The sequence below is a fragment of the Peromyscus californicus genome, unplaced genomic scaffold (genome assembly GCF_007827085.1).
Source record: "Peromyscus californicus insignis strain IS unplaced genomic scaffold, ASM782708v3 Scaffold_4__1_contigs__length_199733344, whole genome shotgun sequence".
In the NCBI taxonomy this organism is placed as follows: domain Eukaryota; kingdom Metazoa; phylum Chordata; class Mammalia; order Rodentia; family Cricetidae; genus Peromyscus; species Peromyscus californicus.
In genome coordinates, this window is record NW_026294562.1 from 165,909,304 (window position 1) to 165,924,247 (window position 14,944).

A 14,944-nucleotide genomic window follows, 5' to 3' on the forward strand; every position below is an offset into this window, starting at 1 on the left:
GTCTCTTCTGCTGTCCCTTTTGCCCGTGGTGTCCTTCCCCCTGGGCCCTGGCTGTCCTGTCCCCAGAGGAGCCTCAGAATCAGCTGAAGAGTGGACTGGCCCGATTGCTATCCCACTCCTCTCCCTCCACACTACCAGAAGAGGAGATAGCAGGAACGGCATACCCACTCCACCCCACATTGGGTCTGCCGGGGCTGGGCCCCCTTCCTGTGGGATTGCCCTGGCTGAGCCAGGCCGGCAGAAAAAGTTGGCCTTCCAGACGTCCTGCTGTGCTCCTCTGTCCCTCCAGTGCCCCCACAGCTTCAGTCAGTTGATTAACTTTGAGTGGCCGTCAGCTCTGGAGAAACCTGAGGCTGGAGACTGACCATTGTCCACCATGAGCATTGCCAAGAAGGCCTGTGAGGATCTGCCATCCATTCCCAAGTCTGAGTCTCAGCCCTGGCCCTGCTTCCAAACCACTGACCCATCTTACCAGCCAGGGCTACACCTGCCGCTCTGTGGTTAGACTAGGGTCACCACCCTTCTGGTGTTTTGGAAGCTTCATAAGTGGCTCAAATACACAGTAGGGTTGGAAATTATGTGAACGTGGATTATAAATTGCCGTGTGAGTCAGAAGCAGCCTGAAGAAAACACACTGCACAGCCTGGAGAGATGGCTCCGTGGGCAGAATTACTTCCGCAGCAAGCATGAGGACCCAAGTTCAGATCCCATCCCCAGCACCACAGTAAAAAGCACTGGCATGGCCGGGTATGTTGGTGCACACCCTTAGTCCCAGTACTCGAGAGGCAGAGGCAGGGGGATCTATGCGAGTTACATACAGGACAGCCAGAGCTACACAGAAACCCTGTCTTAAAAACACTGGCATGACCACACATACCTGTGACCCAGGAAAAGGGGGCACAGGTGGCCAGAAGCCTGGCATCAGGTTCAGCAAGAGACCCTGTCTCAAGGGACTAAGAGTGATAGGACAGCTGATGTCCCATCCTCCCATGTGCATGGAGTGCACATGACACATTCATTACATACACAGACGCAACGCTTGCGAGGCCATGCCAGCCTTCACATCCCATTCACTCTGGATGATTCACAGAACAACTGCTGGGTGCCAGCGGGGAGCTCTTCCTCACCAAACCAGGAATCTGGAATGCTTCAGCTCCTTACTTCCATACCCACACTATCTCTGAAGACTGCCCGTGTGAGGTCTCAGTACTAACATTGGCCAAGGGCCTCCCACACGATTGGAGGTCTCTGAGTATGCACACGTGCCATGGCCTACATGTGGGGGTCAGAGGGCGTTGCCAATCAATCCTCTCCTTGTTGAGGCAGGGTCTTTTTGTTTTTGTTTTGTATTGTTTGAGACAGGGTCTCACCATGTAACTTTATGCTTCTGTGCTGAGTACTCCAAGCTAACTGGCCCATGAGCTTCCAGCTCCACCTCTCCAAAGGAGTCCCGGGGCTACAGGTGTGCATCCCCTCGTCTGGCTTTTTTCAATCTGGATTCTACAGATTGAACTTGGGTTGCTATGAGGCTTGTGTCACAAGCACCTTTACCATCTGAGCCACCTGCCTGGCCCATGGTTGGTGGGTTTTTTAACATGTTTACTGAGCCTGCTTTGTATCAGGCCATGTATTCCAGGTGCTGAGCTTTGATGGTGACAATGAAATGCAAACCCAGGCCCCCTGAAGGCCTCGAGATTGGGAGCCCCTGGCTTGCACCCATCGTCAAGAAGCATCTCTGCTCTCCCTGGTCTTCGGGCTCATCCTCTATAAAGCTCTTTGCATGGTTCTGATGAGTTTGTAAGGGACTCTAAAAAGGGTGTGATGGCACCAGGTGTAGTCTGAGTGGTTCTGTAGACTACCATTATGAATGTTCAATAAAGGAGATGGTCTCATCGGCCACCAGGATGGACAGGTCAACCAATCTTTCCCCTGGGATAAGATAAAACACTTTACTGTTTAAAAGGTGATATTGCTTAAGTATGAAGTTAACTTTTTTTGGTTTAATACTATCTGTGTGGTCTTAGGGAATTTACTTACACATCTGTAAAACAGATGCAAGAGTATCTTAGGACCAGAAAGATGGCAGGTAAAGGCACTTGCCACCAAGCCTGATTACCAGAGTTCAATCCTTGGGACCCACATAATGGAGAGAACTGACTCCCACAATTGTTCTCTGATCACACGACATGGGACACGGTACACATGCCCATAAAGAAACAACGCAGTACAGAAACATGTACACAAATAAAATGTTAAAGATAAATAATAAGAGTACCTACTTTACAAAGACATGTTTGTGCTCTCAGCACAAAAAGACTGTCACAAGTTTGAGGCCAGCCTGATCTGTAAATTACCAGTTCAGCCAAGGCTATGAAGCAAGATTCTGTCTCTAAAAAGAAAAAAGAAAAGGTATGTCCCTCAGCCTCAGCTTGATTATGAGTTTTAATTAAATTGACAAACAAAATGTGCTTCTACAAAAAGGATAATAATTAGGTTTTATAGTTCTTTTTTTGTTCGGGTGGATGTTGAGGAATAAGTATATTTTTAGGCACGTGTGTGTGTGTGTGTGTGTGTGTGTGTGTGTGTGTGTGTGTGTGAGAGAGAGAGAGAGAGAGAGAGAGAGAGAGAGAGAGAGACAGAGGCAGAGAGAGACAGAGATGGGGCTGGGGGTGTCTCATGTAGACAGGCTGGCCTGGAAACTACCTATTACTCAAAGCGGGCCTCAAACTATGTAGCAGAGGATGGCCTTGAACTCCTGATCCACCCGCCTCCACTTAACAAGTGCTGGAATCACAGGCTACACCATCACCCCTGGTGATGATCATGGTGATTCTTACTGTACTTTCCACACCGCTTACAAAAAGGCCAGGAGCTGTGGCCATCTCCCATGCCAAGTCCTGGAAGACCCTTTCCTTAGCTCTGAAATGGGAAAGAACAGAGACCCAGAAAGGTAACAATATCTGGGCCGCCCAGGAAGGAAGCCGGACGCCATCTTGGTAGAGGGCAACGGCGGCAGCTTCCTGACGTCATCAGTGTGCGTGAGTGGATGTTCCAGGTTGTGGAGCAGCAGACCAGCTGGGAGTGGCCGCCGAGGGCCGGGATGGGGGAGGCGGCCGTGGCGGCGGGACCCTGTCCACTCCGTGAGGACAGCTTCACACGGTTCTCGTCGCAGAGCAATGTGTACGGACTGGCAGGAGGAGCCGACGGGCGAGGGGAGTTGCTAGCCGCCACTCTTAAAGGCAAGGTGCTCGGCTTCCGCTACCAAGACCTCCGACAGAAAATCCGGCCTGTGGCCAAAGAGCTGCAATTCAACTACATCCCCGGTGCGTGGCGCTGTGGTGTCGGGGGCGGGACTGGAGTCTAAGACTGAGGTGGTCACTGTGATGCGAGGTTAGGGTTAAAACTGGTAATCAAGAGCCCGGCGGTGGTGGAGTACGTCTTTAATTCCAGCAATCGGGAGGCTGAGGCAGGCGGATCTCTTGAGTTCAAGGCCAGCCTGGTCTAGAGCGCTAGTTCCAGGATAGCCAGGGCTACACAGAGAAATCCTGTCTTGAGACAAAACAAACACACGAACAAAAATACCCTAGTAATCATCATTAGGGTCCGATCCAGGAGTCGTCAGAGCCTGAAAGTAGTTAGGGTCCAGGATTCTGCAAACATAGAGGTTAAAAGCCTGGTACTTGGTGGTCAGAGGTCGTGGTAATGGTGGTTAGGACTCCCGTAGACCCAAGGGTTTTAAAACTACAGTGGTAGGAAGTCAGTGTGATTCAGGGGTGGAGACCTGCCTGATGGGTGGTGAACTTTGAACTCTACTCATAGTGGATGCTGAGATCGTCTCCATCGACACCTTCAACAAGTCACCCCCAAAGCGGGGCCTGGTTGTGGGCATCACATTCATAAAGGTACCATAGCACCCTCCACCTGTCCATACCCACCAACTCTATTCCAAGTGCCCTGAATCTACTCCAAATGCCTCTCACCTCCTCTACCTTCCCTGAGGGCAGTTTCCACCCCCCAGGACTCAGGAGACAAGGGCAGTCCTTTTCTTAACATTTACTGTGACTATGAGCCTGGCTCAGAGTACAACCTGGATTCGATTGCAGGTGAGTGGAGCCTGGGGGGAGAGGGTGGACTGGGCTGGCCGGTGCTGCTGAGCTCAGCTTATGTCTTTCTGCAGAGAGCTGCCTGAATTTGGAACTCCAGTTCACACCTTTCCAGTTGTACCATGCAGAGTAAGTGACCACGGGCACCCATGCTTTCCCACCTTCCTCTGAGGCTTTTGCCTTCTCTGGAAAACAGAAAGCCTTCAATAGACTAAGGGTTGGAAACAGGTGTTGTTAGGAGCCCAAGAAGTGATGGGAAGTATAATTGGGAAGTGGGGTTTCACGGGAGGGTAGCAGACTGGAACCCACACACCTGCCATCACTAATCTGGTTCTGAGGGTGCTTTTCAGAGTGAATGCAGCCAAGACTAGGGGGCCACCACATTGTCACCTCTCAGGTAGATCATTCCAGAGAGTTAATTGAGCACCTTGAACTCAACTCTAGAAGTTCTAGATCTCTACTTCCCAGACCTGGGGTCTTTCTTTACAGTCATAAGCCCTGAGGTCACCAGATTTAAAAGATGCAGTTGAGGGCTGGGGATACAGTTCAGGCAGTAGAGCACTTATTGCATAGCACACAGGAAGCTCTGGCTTCCATCCCCAGCACCATATAAACAGTTGCAGTGGTACATGCTTCTAATTCTAGCATTCAGGAGGTGGGGCAGGAGGATCAGGATTTTGTTCAAGGTCATCTTTGGCTGCATAATGAATTTAAAGCTAGCCTGAGTTATGTAGACCCTGTCTCAAAAAAAAAAAAAAAAAAAAAAAAAGACTTTACATCTCCGGAGAGAGAGTCTATAGAAGGGCTTGTAAGGAGGTACAATACAAAGCATCTAAAATCTTTAGGTTCTACAACCCCAAAGCATGTGGGTTCTACTCCAGGAATTCAGAAATCCACTGATAACAGGGATTGGCAACATTTTTTTTTTTTTTAGCATTTTTTTTTTCTGTCAAGACCCAGTTAAGTTAGTAAATGCTAAGTTTTGAGGGTCATTCAATTAGTATCACCACTACGCTGTTCTGCCACTGGAGCAAGCAAACAGCAGTTGACACTGTGGATGACTGGCTAGGGTTGTGCCAATAAAACTTTATTTACAAAAAGCACTTAGTGAGTTGGATTTGGTCTATAGGTTCCTAGTGGCCAACCTCTCTGGTCTAGCAGGTAAGAGTTATAAAAATGAAGCTTGGGGAGGGGGGTGCATGCATGTGCCTATGCAAGTATGTACTGGTGCACATGCAAGTGTGTGCATACCTTACTATGTGCAAAACCTCACCGTGTGGCCCAGGACAGCCTTGAACTTGAAATTCCCCCACCTTAGCCTTCCCAGTGCTGGGATTACAGGCAAGCACAACCCTGCCAGATTTGGAATCTAGAAGATTCCAGATGTCGGGATTTGCGTGATTTGAGATAATCAGGGTGGAGATTTCTGAGAGTTCTGGTCTACCAAAGGAGACAAGAAATAGGGCTTCAGAATCCTGGGATCCCACAGGGAAGAGGTTCCAGTCCTGTGATTCCCTTTGCTACTTGCTTGCTGAGTGTTTTGTTTCATTTCGTTTTGACAGTCTGTGTAGCCCCGGCTGTCTTAGAACTCCCTCTGTAGACCAGGATGGCTTGAACTCACAGAGGCCCACCTGCCTCTGCCCCCGGAGCCCTGAGAGAGATTATTTTATACTTAATTGTGTGCAAGAGGGTCCCACGGCACGTGGGCGGAGGTCAGAGGGCAACCCTTGGGAGTTGGGGCTCACCTTCCTCTTGTGGTCCTGGGGATCGAATCCCAGTCATCCTGAATTGCCTTTACCCTCTGAGCCATCTCATCAGCCCTTGCTGTGAAGTTTTCCAGGCTCATTCTAGAGGACGCTTCCTTATTCCTAGAGTGAAGATTCTAGCCACTGGGGGCTGTCAGTACAGGCCTCCCAGTACCTGCCCTTGGCTGCTCTGAGGTTCTGAAGTTGTGGAGCGCAAGGGTTGGTGTACAGAAGTCTGCAGAGCACCAAGCCATGCAACGGACATCTGGGTCTCTGCAAGTTAGGGTTCTGGCTGGCAAAGTTTTTTGTTTTTGTTTTGTTTTACAAACACACATTTCAGGCTGGGTGTGGGAGGTACAGGTAGGAGGATCAGGAGTTCAAGGGCAGCTGTGGCTATCTAGTAGTGAGTTCAACACCAGCCTGGGGTACATGAAACCCTATCTCAAAATAAATTGACAGCGGCATTTCTCAATCCCTGGAAGAAGTCGACCCCACTCAAGTCCTAGCACATTCTAAATTTCTCTGCTTTCAGAGTCCAGGTTGGGGACCAGCTGGAGACTGTCTTTCTCCTGAGTGGGAATGATCCAGCCATTCATCTCTACAAGGAGGTGAGATGGGCAGGCTGGGCAGAGTCTGGCTGGGACCCCCACTGCAGTGATGGCCTGTGTGTAGGAGGCTCTTGACTGGGGTGGGTCTCGTTCCCCCAGGACGAGGAACTACATCAGTTTGAGGAGCAGCCCGTGGAAAACCTCTTCCCAGAGCTCACGAACCTGACCAGTAGGTAGGAGGGGACCCCACCCACCCACCATGCACCCAAAGAAGGGACCAGGGCCCTGACTGCAGAGAAGCCGGATGGAGCGGGCTGCCCTCTAGTACAATACATAGTAGGGGCGATGTTAGAGAAAGCAGGAAGCATGTTGGGGTGTTGCTCAGTTAGTAGAACGCTTGTCTAGCATGCTCGAAGCTCTAGGTTCCATAATCCAGACCACCACAAAATCCAGGCAGGATAGCGCACACCTGTAACCCCAGCACTCAGGCGCTAGAGACAGGAGGGTCAGGAGTTCAAATTCATCCTGAGATCCTGTCTTAAAAAAAAAAGCAACTAGGTAGCATGTTCTTGGGTTGCAACAGGATCTCAAGAAAATTACTCATGGGTGGGTGTCCCCAGAGCAAGCAGAATGCGGCTCAGTGAGCATGTGTGGTAGGGACTGGCCCCCTAGAGAATCAGGCTGCAGAGTCCTGATGCTTCAGGATGGGGCTAGGTGCTCCTGGGAAGCGGAAATGGGGCTGGGGCTCTGGGCTATCTGCTGTCTGTCCACCCATCCGTCTTCCTTCCTTCCACCAGTGTCCTCTGGCTTGATGTCCACAACCTGCCTGGTTCATCCCGGCGCCTCTCAGCTCTAGGCTGCCAGAGTGGTTATGTGCGTGTGGCTCACGTAGACCAGAAGAATCGAGGTAAGGGTCAGGCCTGGGGCGGGGACAAGCCCAGGGTTGGGGACAGGTCCCTGAGTCCCCTGCTCTCCACACAGAGATCTTGCAGACGTGGACAGTCCTGCAGGATGGGCCCATCTCCCGAGTGATCGTGTTCAGCCTGTCAAGCCCCGATGGTGAGCTCTTTGCTCCAGGCTTGGAGTCTGGAGAGTGGACTCTGCAGGCACAGCTTCCCCCACCCTAAGAATCCTCATGCGCCTCCTGGCAACCCCTCCAGCCCGTAAGCTGTGCCACAGATTGGACTCCGATCATTTCTTTGAGCATCCGGCCTCATTCTCCCCACTGTGGTCTAGCCTTGGACTTTTTCTCTACGTTGTGGTCTAACCTTCATTCCTCATATCGTCTTACACTGACTCCCCTGACCCCAGCCTTCTCGCTCCCTTTGGACTGACAGCTCTTCTGTCAGCCATGGTCCCACCCCATTCCCAGGTGCTAGTTTCTTCCTGTTCCTTGACCCTGGTCTGTTCTTTACTGACATTCACCTTGGCCTGCCCTTTGCCTTCTAAACAGGGGCTCCTCCCTCCCCCCATCCTCACACTGTGGTCTAACCTTAGACTCCAACTCCGATCTAACCTTTGTCTCTCCCGTTGTGTTCTAACTTCAGACTTTTTTTTTTTCTTTTTTAAAATATTCATCTAACACCTGTCTAATGTCTGGCCACAGGCATTTCATAGTCCAGCCTCTAACCCTCCCTGTGAGGCACAATCTTGGGTCTTTGTCCCGAGGTCTAGCCTTCATTCCTCACTGCAGGAGGGAAGGGGATGAGGAAGAGCCTGTCCCCACAGGCCCTCCAACTCTTACCTCCTCCCTAGCACCCGCGGACAGCCCACAGCAGGAAGGATACAGTCTGCTTGTCGCCAGCATGCTGGAGTCTGCTGTGGTGTACTGGTGAGGACCCCTGGAGCTTCTGGGCGCAGCTCAGCCTCGTGCCTATGTGGTGTGGTCTTACACGGTCAACCCTTTGGGGTGTGTCAGGTCAGGAGAGGTGCTGTGATCAGGGCGGAGGTGGGAGTGCTCACATCTGGATCTTGTAGAGAGTTTGTTAAGGGTGGCTATGTCCTCCCACCCTTAAAGATAGCAATACCCCTGGCATGGGTGGACCAGGGGTGCCAGCAGACACTCAGTTGGGAAGGCCTAGACATGCAGTGCTTGGCAATTTCTGTGGTGTCAATATTTCCACCATCTTGGAGTTTTAAGCTCCCCCCCTCCAAATTGTGAAATTGTAATGCTAAAATAAGACAGTCAGCTCTGGTGTGTTGAGGGTGGGGGTGAGACAGTATCTCACGAAGTCAAGGCTGCCCTCCAACTACGTAGCTAAGGATGACTTTGAATTCTCAATCCTCCTGCCTCTGCCACCTGAGTACTGGGATTACAGGCGTGTACCACCACACCCAGTTTATGTGGTGCTGGATTAAACCCAGGGCTTCATTCATGGGTTTACCAGCTAAACTCCATCCCCAGCCCGCCCACCCCCACCTCTCCCACTCCACCTTCCCCCTCCCTCAAGTATGAGCATATACATGTGCACACACCTCCCATGTCAGCTCCTGTGAGCCAGTTCCATCCAGTTCTGGCACACTCTGGGTTGGGGGTGAAAATGTCGAAGCAAGTGCAGAGTTCTCCCTGCCCCGTAAGGCCCCGAGTGCTTTAGTGAGGGACCAGGGCACCTGTGTCTCCAAGAGCCACCGTGGGGGTGTGCACCTTGGAGCACAGTGGGCATCCAGGACTGGGGTCTGCAGGACGGACGGGAGGCCATCCCCTGGAGTCACAGGTTGGCCCTGTGTGGGGACTTCAAAGTTATACACATTGAAACTAAGGTGCACAGCCCCAGGGAAGTGGGTCTGGACCTCAGGGGAAGCCAGTCGGGTATCACCTACAGTCTGGAACCAAGGGCAACAGGGCCCTGCCATCTGACCTTCGCTCACCCCCATGTGCAGGGACCTTCTGAAGCGGGGGCTGGAGGACCAACTTCTCCTGCCCAGCAGTGACCAGTTTGACAGCGTCCTCTGTGGCCTGGTCACTGATGTGGACCTAGATGGACAGCCAGAAGTCCTGGTGGCCACCTATGGACAGGTGGGTCTTGAGATGAGCCTGTCACTCATCTGTGTTCCTGCAGTGACCATCCTCAGCCTGCGTGACCTTGACACCTCTGCCCACAGGAGCTGCTCTGCTATAAGTACCACGGGCTGCCTGAGGCCAGCAGAGGCTTCCGCCTGCTGTGGCGTAGGACCTTCGCCAGCCCCGTGCTGGCCATGGCCCATGTGGACCTGACTGGGGATGGGCTGCGAGAACTGGCTGTGGTGTCTCTGAAAGGGGTGCACATCCTCCAGGTACCAGCCTTTACTTGTTTATTTGTAGGAGAAAAGCTCTACCACTGAGCCACACCCCCAGCCTCTCACTGGGGGATTCTAGGCAGGGGCTCTACCACTGAGCCACACCCCAGCCCCTCACTGGGGGATTCTAGGCAGGGGCTCTACCACTGAGCCACACCCCAGCCCCTCACTGGGGGATTCTAGGCAGGGGCTCTACCACTGAGCCACACCCCAGCCCCTCAATGGGGGATTCTAGGCAGGGGCTCTACCACTGAGACACACCCCAGACCCTCACTGGGGGATTCTAGGCAGAGGCTCTACCACTGAGCCACACCCCAGCCCCTCACTGGGGGATTCTAGGCAGAGGCTCTACCACTGAGCCACACCCTCAGCCCCTCACTGGGGGATTCTAGGCAGGGCCTCTACCACTGAGCCACACCCTCAGCCCCTCACTGGGGGATTCTAGGCAGGGGCTCTACCACTGAGCCACACCCCAGCCCCTCACTGGGGGATTCTAGGCAGGGCCTCTACCTCTGAACCACACCCCCAGCCCCTCACTGGGGGATTCTAGGCAGGGGCTCTACCACTCAGCCACACCCCCAGCCCCTCACTGGGGGATTCTAGGCAGGGGCTCTACCACTGAGCCACACCCCAGCCCCTCACTGGGGGATTCTAGGCAGGGGCTCTACCACTGAGCCACACCCCAGCCCCTCACTGGGGGAGTCTAGGCAGGGGCTCTACCACTGAACCACACCCCCAGCCCCTCACTGGGAGATTCTCAGCAGATATTCTTGTTGAGCTAACCCCCAGCTCTTGTTTTTTTGAGACAGGCTTTCACTCTAGCCCAGAAGACCTTAAGTTTGCAATCCTCCTGCCTCAGTCTCTGTAGTTGGGACTACAGGCCGTGCCGTCTGGCTATGCTACGTGCTGTATTCTTTACTCTCACCTGAGGCCCGTAGTCCCCTGGCGTTTCTTCCAAATCCTGTTGGTCAGTCATTCCCAAGGGCTAGCCTCCGATCTGCCCGTCATTGGGCTGGTCTTGATCTCCTTCAGTTTACCAGGTGTCTCTGTTTGGATACAGCCTACCCTTCCCCACCACAGCCTGCTTTTCCCCCTCTTCCCTTGGTAATGTAGTCTAGTCCCCAGCTCACTGGTCAGTTTCTGACTTCTCCATCACTCTTGAGTGCCTGAGTGTGTGTGTGTGTGTGTGTGTATGTGTGAAGGCCAGGGAGGATTTCAGGGGTGTGTGTGTGTGTGTGTGTGTGTGTGTGTGTGTGTGTGTGTGTGTGCATGTGAAGGCCATGGAGGATTTCAGAGGGTGTGTGTGTGTGTGTGTGTGTGTGTGTGTGTGTGTGTGTGTGTGTGTGTGCATGTGAAGTCCAGGGGAGATTTCAGGGGTCCTGCTCTCCTCTGTCTTACTCTCTTGAGGTGGAGTCTCTTACTGGACCTTGAGCTAGGCTGGCAGCTCACAAACGCCAGGGGAGCTTCTCTGAGGTCTAACCTCAACTTCTGCTTCCCATTTCTATGTGGTCCTTGCTCTGTGGATCTCACCTTTGTCCTTTCCACTGTGGTCTAACCTCAGCTTTTCTCTAAATAGTTGAACCTCAGATATCCCTTAATGTCATTTGTCATTTTGCCCTGTCTGCTGCTCCCGCTGATTACTTTTGTATTCCTTCCCTCTCTCTCTCTCCACTTATTTGTTTATGTGTCTGGTACTTGGTATCAAACCCACTGTGTCCTCCCGGCTTGTGGGTCTGGGAGATTGAGTCATACTGCGTAGCCAAGGCTGTCCCAGAATTCACAGTCCTTCTGCTTTGGCGACGCTCACACCCTGCCAAGCGCTTCTCCTGATTCCCACTCTCAGTTCTTTCCACTTAGGTCTCAGCTTTGCCTCTCCCACAGCAAACTGACCCAAGCCCCTCCCCCCGAGTCTGGCCTCCACTTCTACCTGGGAGACCCGTTCTCACCCTACACCCCGTGGTCTGCTCTCTGCCCTCCTGCTGTGGCTGAGCCCCTGGCCTCCCAGTGTGGTCTAATGTGTGCCCCTCTACTGTCCCCACTTAACCCTCCTTTTCTGTCCCCACAGCACAGCCTGAACCAGGCCTCTGAGCTGGTCTTGACCAGGCTTCGTCGTCAAGTGGAGCAGAGGAAACATCAGCAGGGCCTTGGGGACAGAGTGGGTCCCAGGCCTGAGGAACCCCCAGCCTCCTGAGCGCCCCACCCCCCACCCCCGCTTCTCCGGCCTGGGCATTTCATGTCTGTTGTTGATGTGGGGGAAGCATCTCAGAAAAGGAGTGCTCCCCTCAGACTCCCCAGAGGGGGATGCTGGGAGTCCCTGACCCACCCTGGTGTGCTGTGTAACCCTAGCTGATCACCCCTCCCTGAGCCATTTGAAGAGGGATGTTCTCAGCAAGCCCCTGCAGTCCCATCAGGTGTTGGTCCCCTCAAGACTATTTATACATGCAGAGCGACAAAGCTGTCCTAGCTGTCTTCATTTCCTTTGCCTGGCAAGCATCTATTGAGCACTACTGTATGCCAAGTTCTCCTGAATTCACTCCCGAAGAACTGAAGAGGGAACTCCACAGCGAGAGTCCAGGAGTAGACCCAGAAGAAAGAGGAAGTCACGATGAGGGGGCGGGGTCTCGGTCGGTTTGCATTTGTGAGAGCTCTGGGGCCTTTCTCTGCACTGGTGAACGGAAACTCAGGAAGTACAGTGTCAGACAAATGCCACTGAGGCCACCCGGAGCCAGACAGAGGCTTCTGGGTTCATTGTCTCCACCGAGGATGAATAGGGAACCACAGATGCAGCATCAGCAGTGACGGGGAAATGGGGACTCTGACCAGGAGGGAGACCCATGGAGACTGAGGGGATCTTTGGGGATTTGGGTTGCTGTTTAGCATCTCCGGTTAAGCAGTAAGGGCTCTGCAGACTCCCTCGGCCCAGAGGTTGTCCTGATCATGTTAATGGTCCAATTGGGAGGAAGTCTCCACAGAAAAGTGATTAGACTGGACAAGAACCAAGGCTAGCCCCAAGCAGAATATCATCGAGCATAGATTCTGGTAAGAGGTGTCAAAGATAGACCAAAGCAGACTCCAAGAAACACCATGCTGAAGTGGGTACTGGGTACAGCACAGCTAAACAGCCCAGGAGGGGCAAGACAAGGACAGTCACCACCCCATGGTTCCAGCAGAGTCTCCAACCCAAGGCCCAGAGGAAGGTAGCTGACAGGAAGTGTTGCCTTCCCAACCCCAGACCAGGAATAGAATTGGAATCAGTGGGGTTGGTGAGTTTCAGAGCAAATCCAGGCTGGGGGTGGGGCTTGAGTGGGACACCTGCTTCCCTGGAGGCACTTGTGTTTGTGGGGTAGGGTAGGTACCGGTCACTCCTACCAGAGAAGTCCCCCTGTGAATCTGACCACCCTCCCTCACTACAAAGGTGCAGCCTCCAGGACTTGGAAGATCAGGTACCAAGTTTCCAACTCCCCAGGCTCCAAGCTCTGGAAGAAGCCAGGCCCTGGCATGGGAAGCTACAGGGAGCTAGAACATCCCCCTCCTGGCAGCAGGCCCCAGAGAGTCCCGCCAGGGCTGGCAGTGGGCACCGGCTCCTGGCAGGGGCAGACTTCTCTCCCTGCTACACGTTTTGTGCCCAGCATCCAGCACCTGTCACCTGTCCTTTGGAGGGAGGGAGCCCGGAGAGGGCTTGGGAGGGTAGTGACGGTGAGGGCCTGTGCGTGTACACACTTACACACTTTGCGGGTGCGTCTGCAGGAGTCCAGCTAGTTGTGTTCAACCACCTGTAGGCTTAGGAATTTGTCTTCAGGACCCTAGGACGCTTGGCTCAGGACTTTGCCGTTTGAGGGAGAAGTTGAGACAGGGTCTCGTGTAGCTCAGGCTGGCCTCCAGCCAAGGGTGACATTCAACTCTTCACCCTCCCACCTCCGCCTCTCGGTGGCCAGGACTGCAGCGTGCACCACTATGCCTAGTTTTCACAGTACTGAGGGTAGAACCCAGGGCTTGGTGCGTGTTAGGCAAGCGTTCTACCGACTGGTCCACATCTTCAACGCCCACCCCCCGCAAATGGTTTTGTTTTAGGTCTAGGTCTTGCTATGAGGATGGCTTGGGACTCAACCATCCTCCTGCCTCACTCAGCCTTCCAAGTGCTGGGATCGGGAATGTGTGTCACCACACCAGGTGGCCTTGATCCTTCCTACCGTGTCCACAGCCCAGAAGCAGTGCGTGGTGAAGGATACAGAGCCTGAAGCCACACTCTAATGCCTGCTGCCTCGGTTTCCCCACCTTTGAAATGGTGAAATGGAGCTGATGACATCTACGTCTGAGGGTTGTTAGTGAGAGTGCTTTGGCGGGGTAGGGGCCTTGGGAGTAGTTCTCATCGTACCTGGGCACACTGGTGGCAGCTCCTGCCTTCTGTGAGGTGCCCTGAGCAAGCTGAGCCTGTGAACTTGGAAGAGCTGCCGCCCGCCCAACATTCCTGCCCCCCCATCCCCCAGGTCTGCCAGCCTGTGGCTATTTGTAGCGATGACTGCATCCCTGGGCCCTTGTATGGACGGGATGCTGCCCATGTGTAATCAGAAGGGGGAACAGGGATGACGCAGACAGGTGCACGCACTTGGGCCCTCCGTCGCTGTCCTCGGCCTCTAGTGCTGAACCCCAAGACTGGGGCAACCTGCAGCCCCACTGTCAGGCGCCCCCCCCCCGCCCCCTAGCTCCCTTGGCCACGCCCCTTCCCGGGCTCCTCCCTCCCGCTCTCTTGCGAGGACTCCTCCCAGCTCTGTGGCCCCGCCCCCAGCTCCCAATGGCCACGCCTCCTCTCAATGGCTCCTCCCTCAGCAGTGGAGCTCTCAGGCCCCACTCCCTCCCCGAAGCCCCGCCCTCCACTGGCTCCTCCCTCTTTTCCTCCGGCCACTCTTCTGCTGGTGGTCTTTCCCCAGCTCCCCTGTGCCCACCCTCTCTCCTCCTTCAGCTCCTCCTTGTCTTCCAACTCACAACTACCCTGTCCCCGCCCCGCCCCTCCTTAATCTCCTCCCTCCCACCTCCTAGTGGTCCTTTCCCCTGCTCACTTGTTCCATCCCCTCCCCTCAGCGGCTTCCCCCTCCTTCAACCAAGTCCATCTTCTCCGCTGATTCCCCCGCCCCATCTCTTCTGTCCCCGCCCCCTCCCCTGGCCTCCGCCCTCCTCCCGAGCTGTACTCTCCTACCTCGCCTGTCTAGCCCCCCTCCCCGGGACTCCTCCCTCCGCCCCCCAGCTCCTCTGTCCCCGCCCCCTCCCCTGGGCT

The 14,944-nt window shown here is 54.0% G+C and overlaps 1 protein-coding gene across 1 annotated transcript; it reads left to right on the forward strand.

Annotated features, from left to right (window-relative positions):
* The first annotated feature begins 3,022 nt into the window (after positions 1 to 3,022).
* Positions 3,023 to 12,145, forward strand: Kptn (kaptin, actin binding protein). The gene is made up of 12 exons (XM_052712646.1): positions 3,023 to 3,323; positions 3,820 to 3,902; positions 4,019 to 4,103; positions 4,178 to 4,232; positions 6,381 to 6,456; positions 6,556 to 6,629; positions 7,194 to 7,303; positions 7,378 to 7,455; positions 8,152 to 8,227; positions 9,277 to 9,412; positions 9,499 to 9,669; positions 11,738 to 12,145. The coding sequence occupies exons 1-12, from the start codon at positions 3,047 to 3,049 to the stop codon at positions 11,861 to 11,863; spliced, it is 1,347 nt and encodes a 448-aa protein (XP_052568606.1). The 5' UTR covers positions 3,023 to 3,046; the 3' UTR covers positions 11,864 to 12,145.
* The last annotated feature ends 2,799 nt before the right edge of the window (positions 12,146 to 14,944 follow it).

Excerpts from the sequence above, each read along its gene's own strand:
- Kptn (XM_052712646.1), top strand. The coding sequence starts at position 3,047 with ATGTTCCAGGTTGTGGAGCAGCAGACCAGCTGGGAGTGGCCGCCGAGG. Across the intron at positions 3,903-4,018 it reads TGGGCATCACATTCATAAAG|GACTCAGGAGACAAGGGCAG; the intron begins GTACCATAGCAC and ends TCCACCCCCCAG. Across the intron at positions 7,456-8,151 it reads CAGCCTGTCAAGCCCCGATG|CACCCGCGGACAGCCCACAG; the intron begins GTGAGCTCTTTG and ends CCTCCTCCCTAG.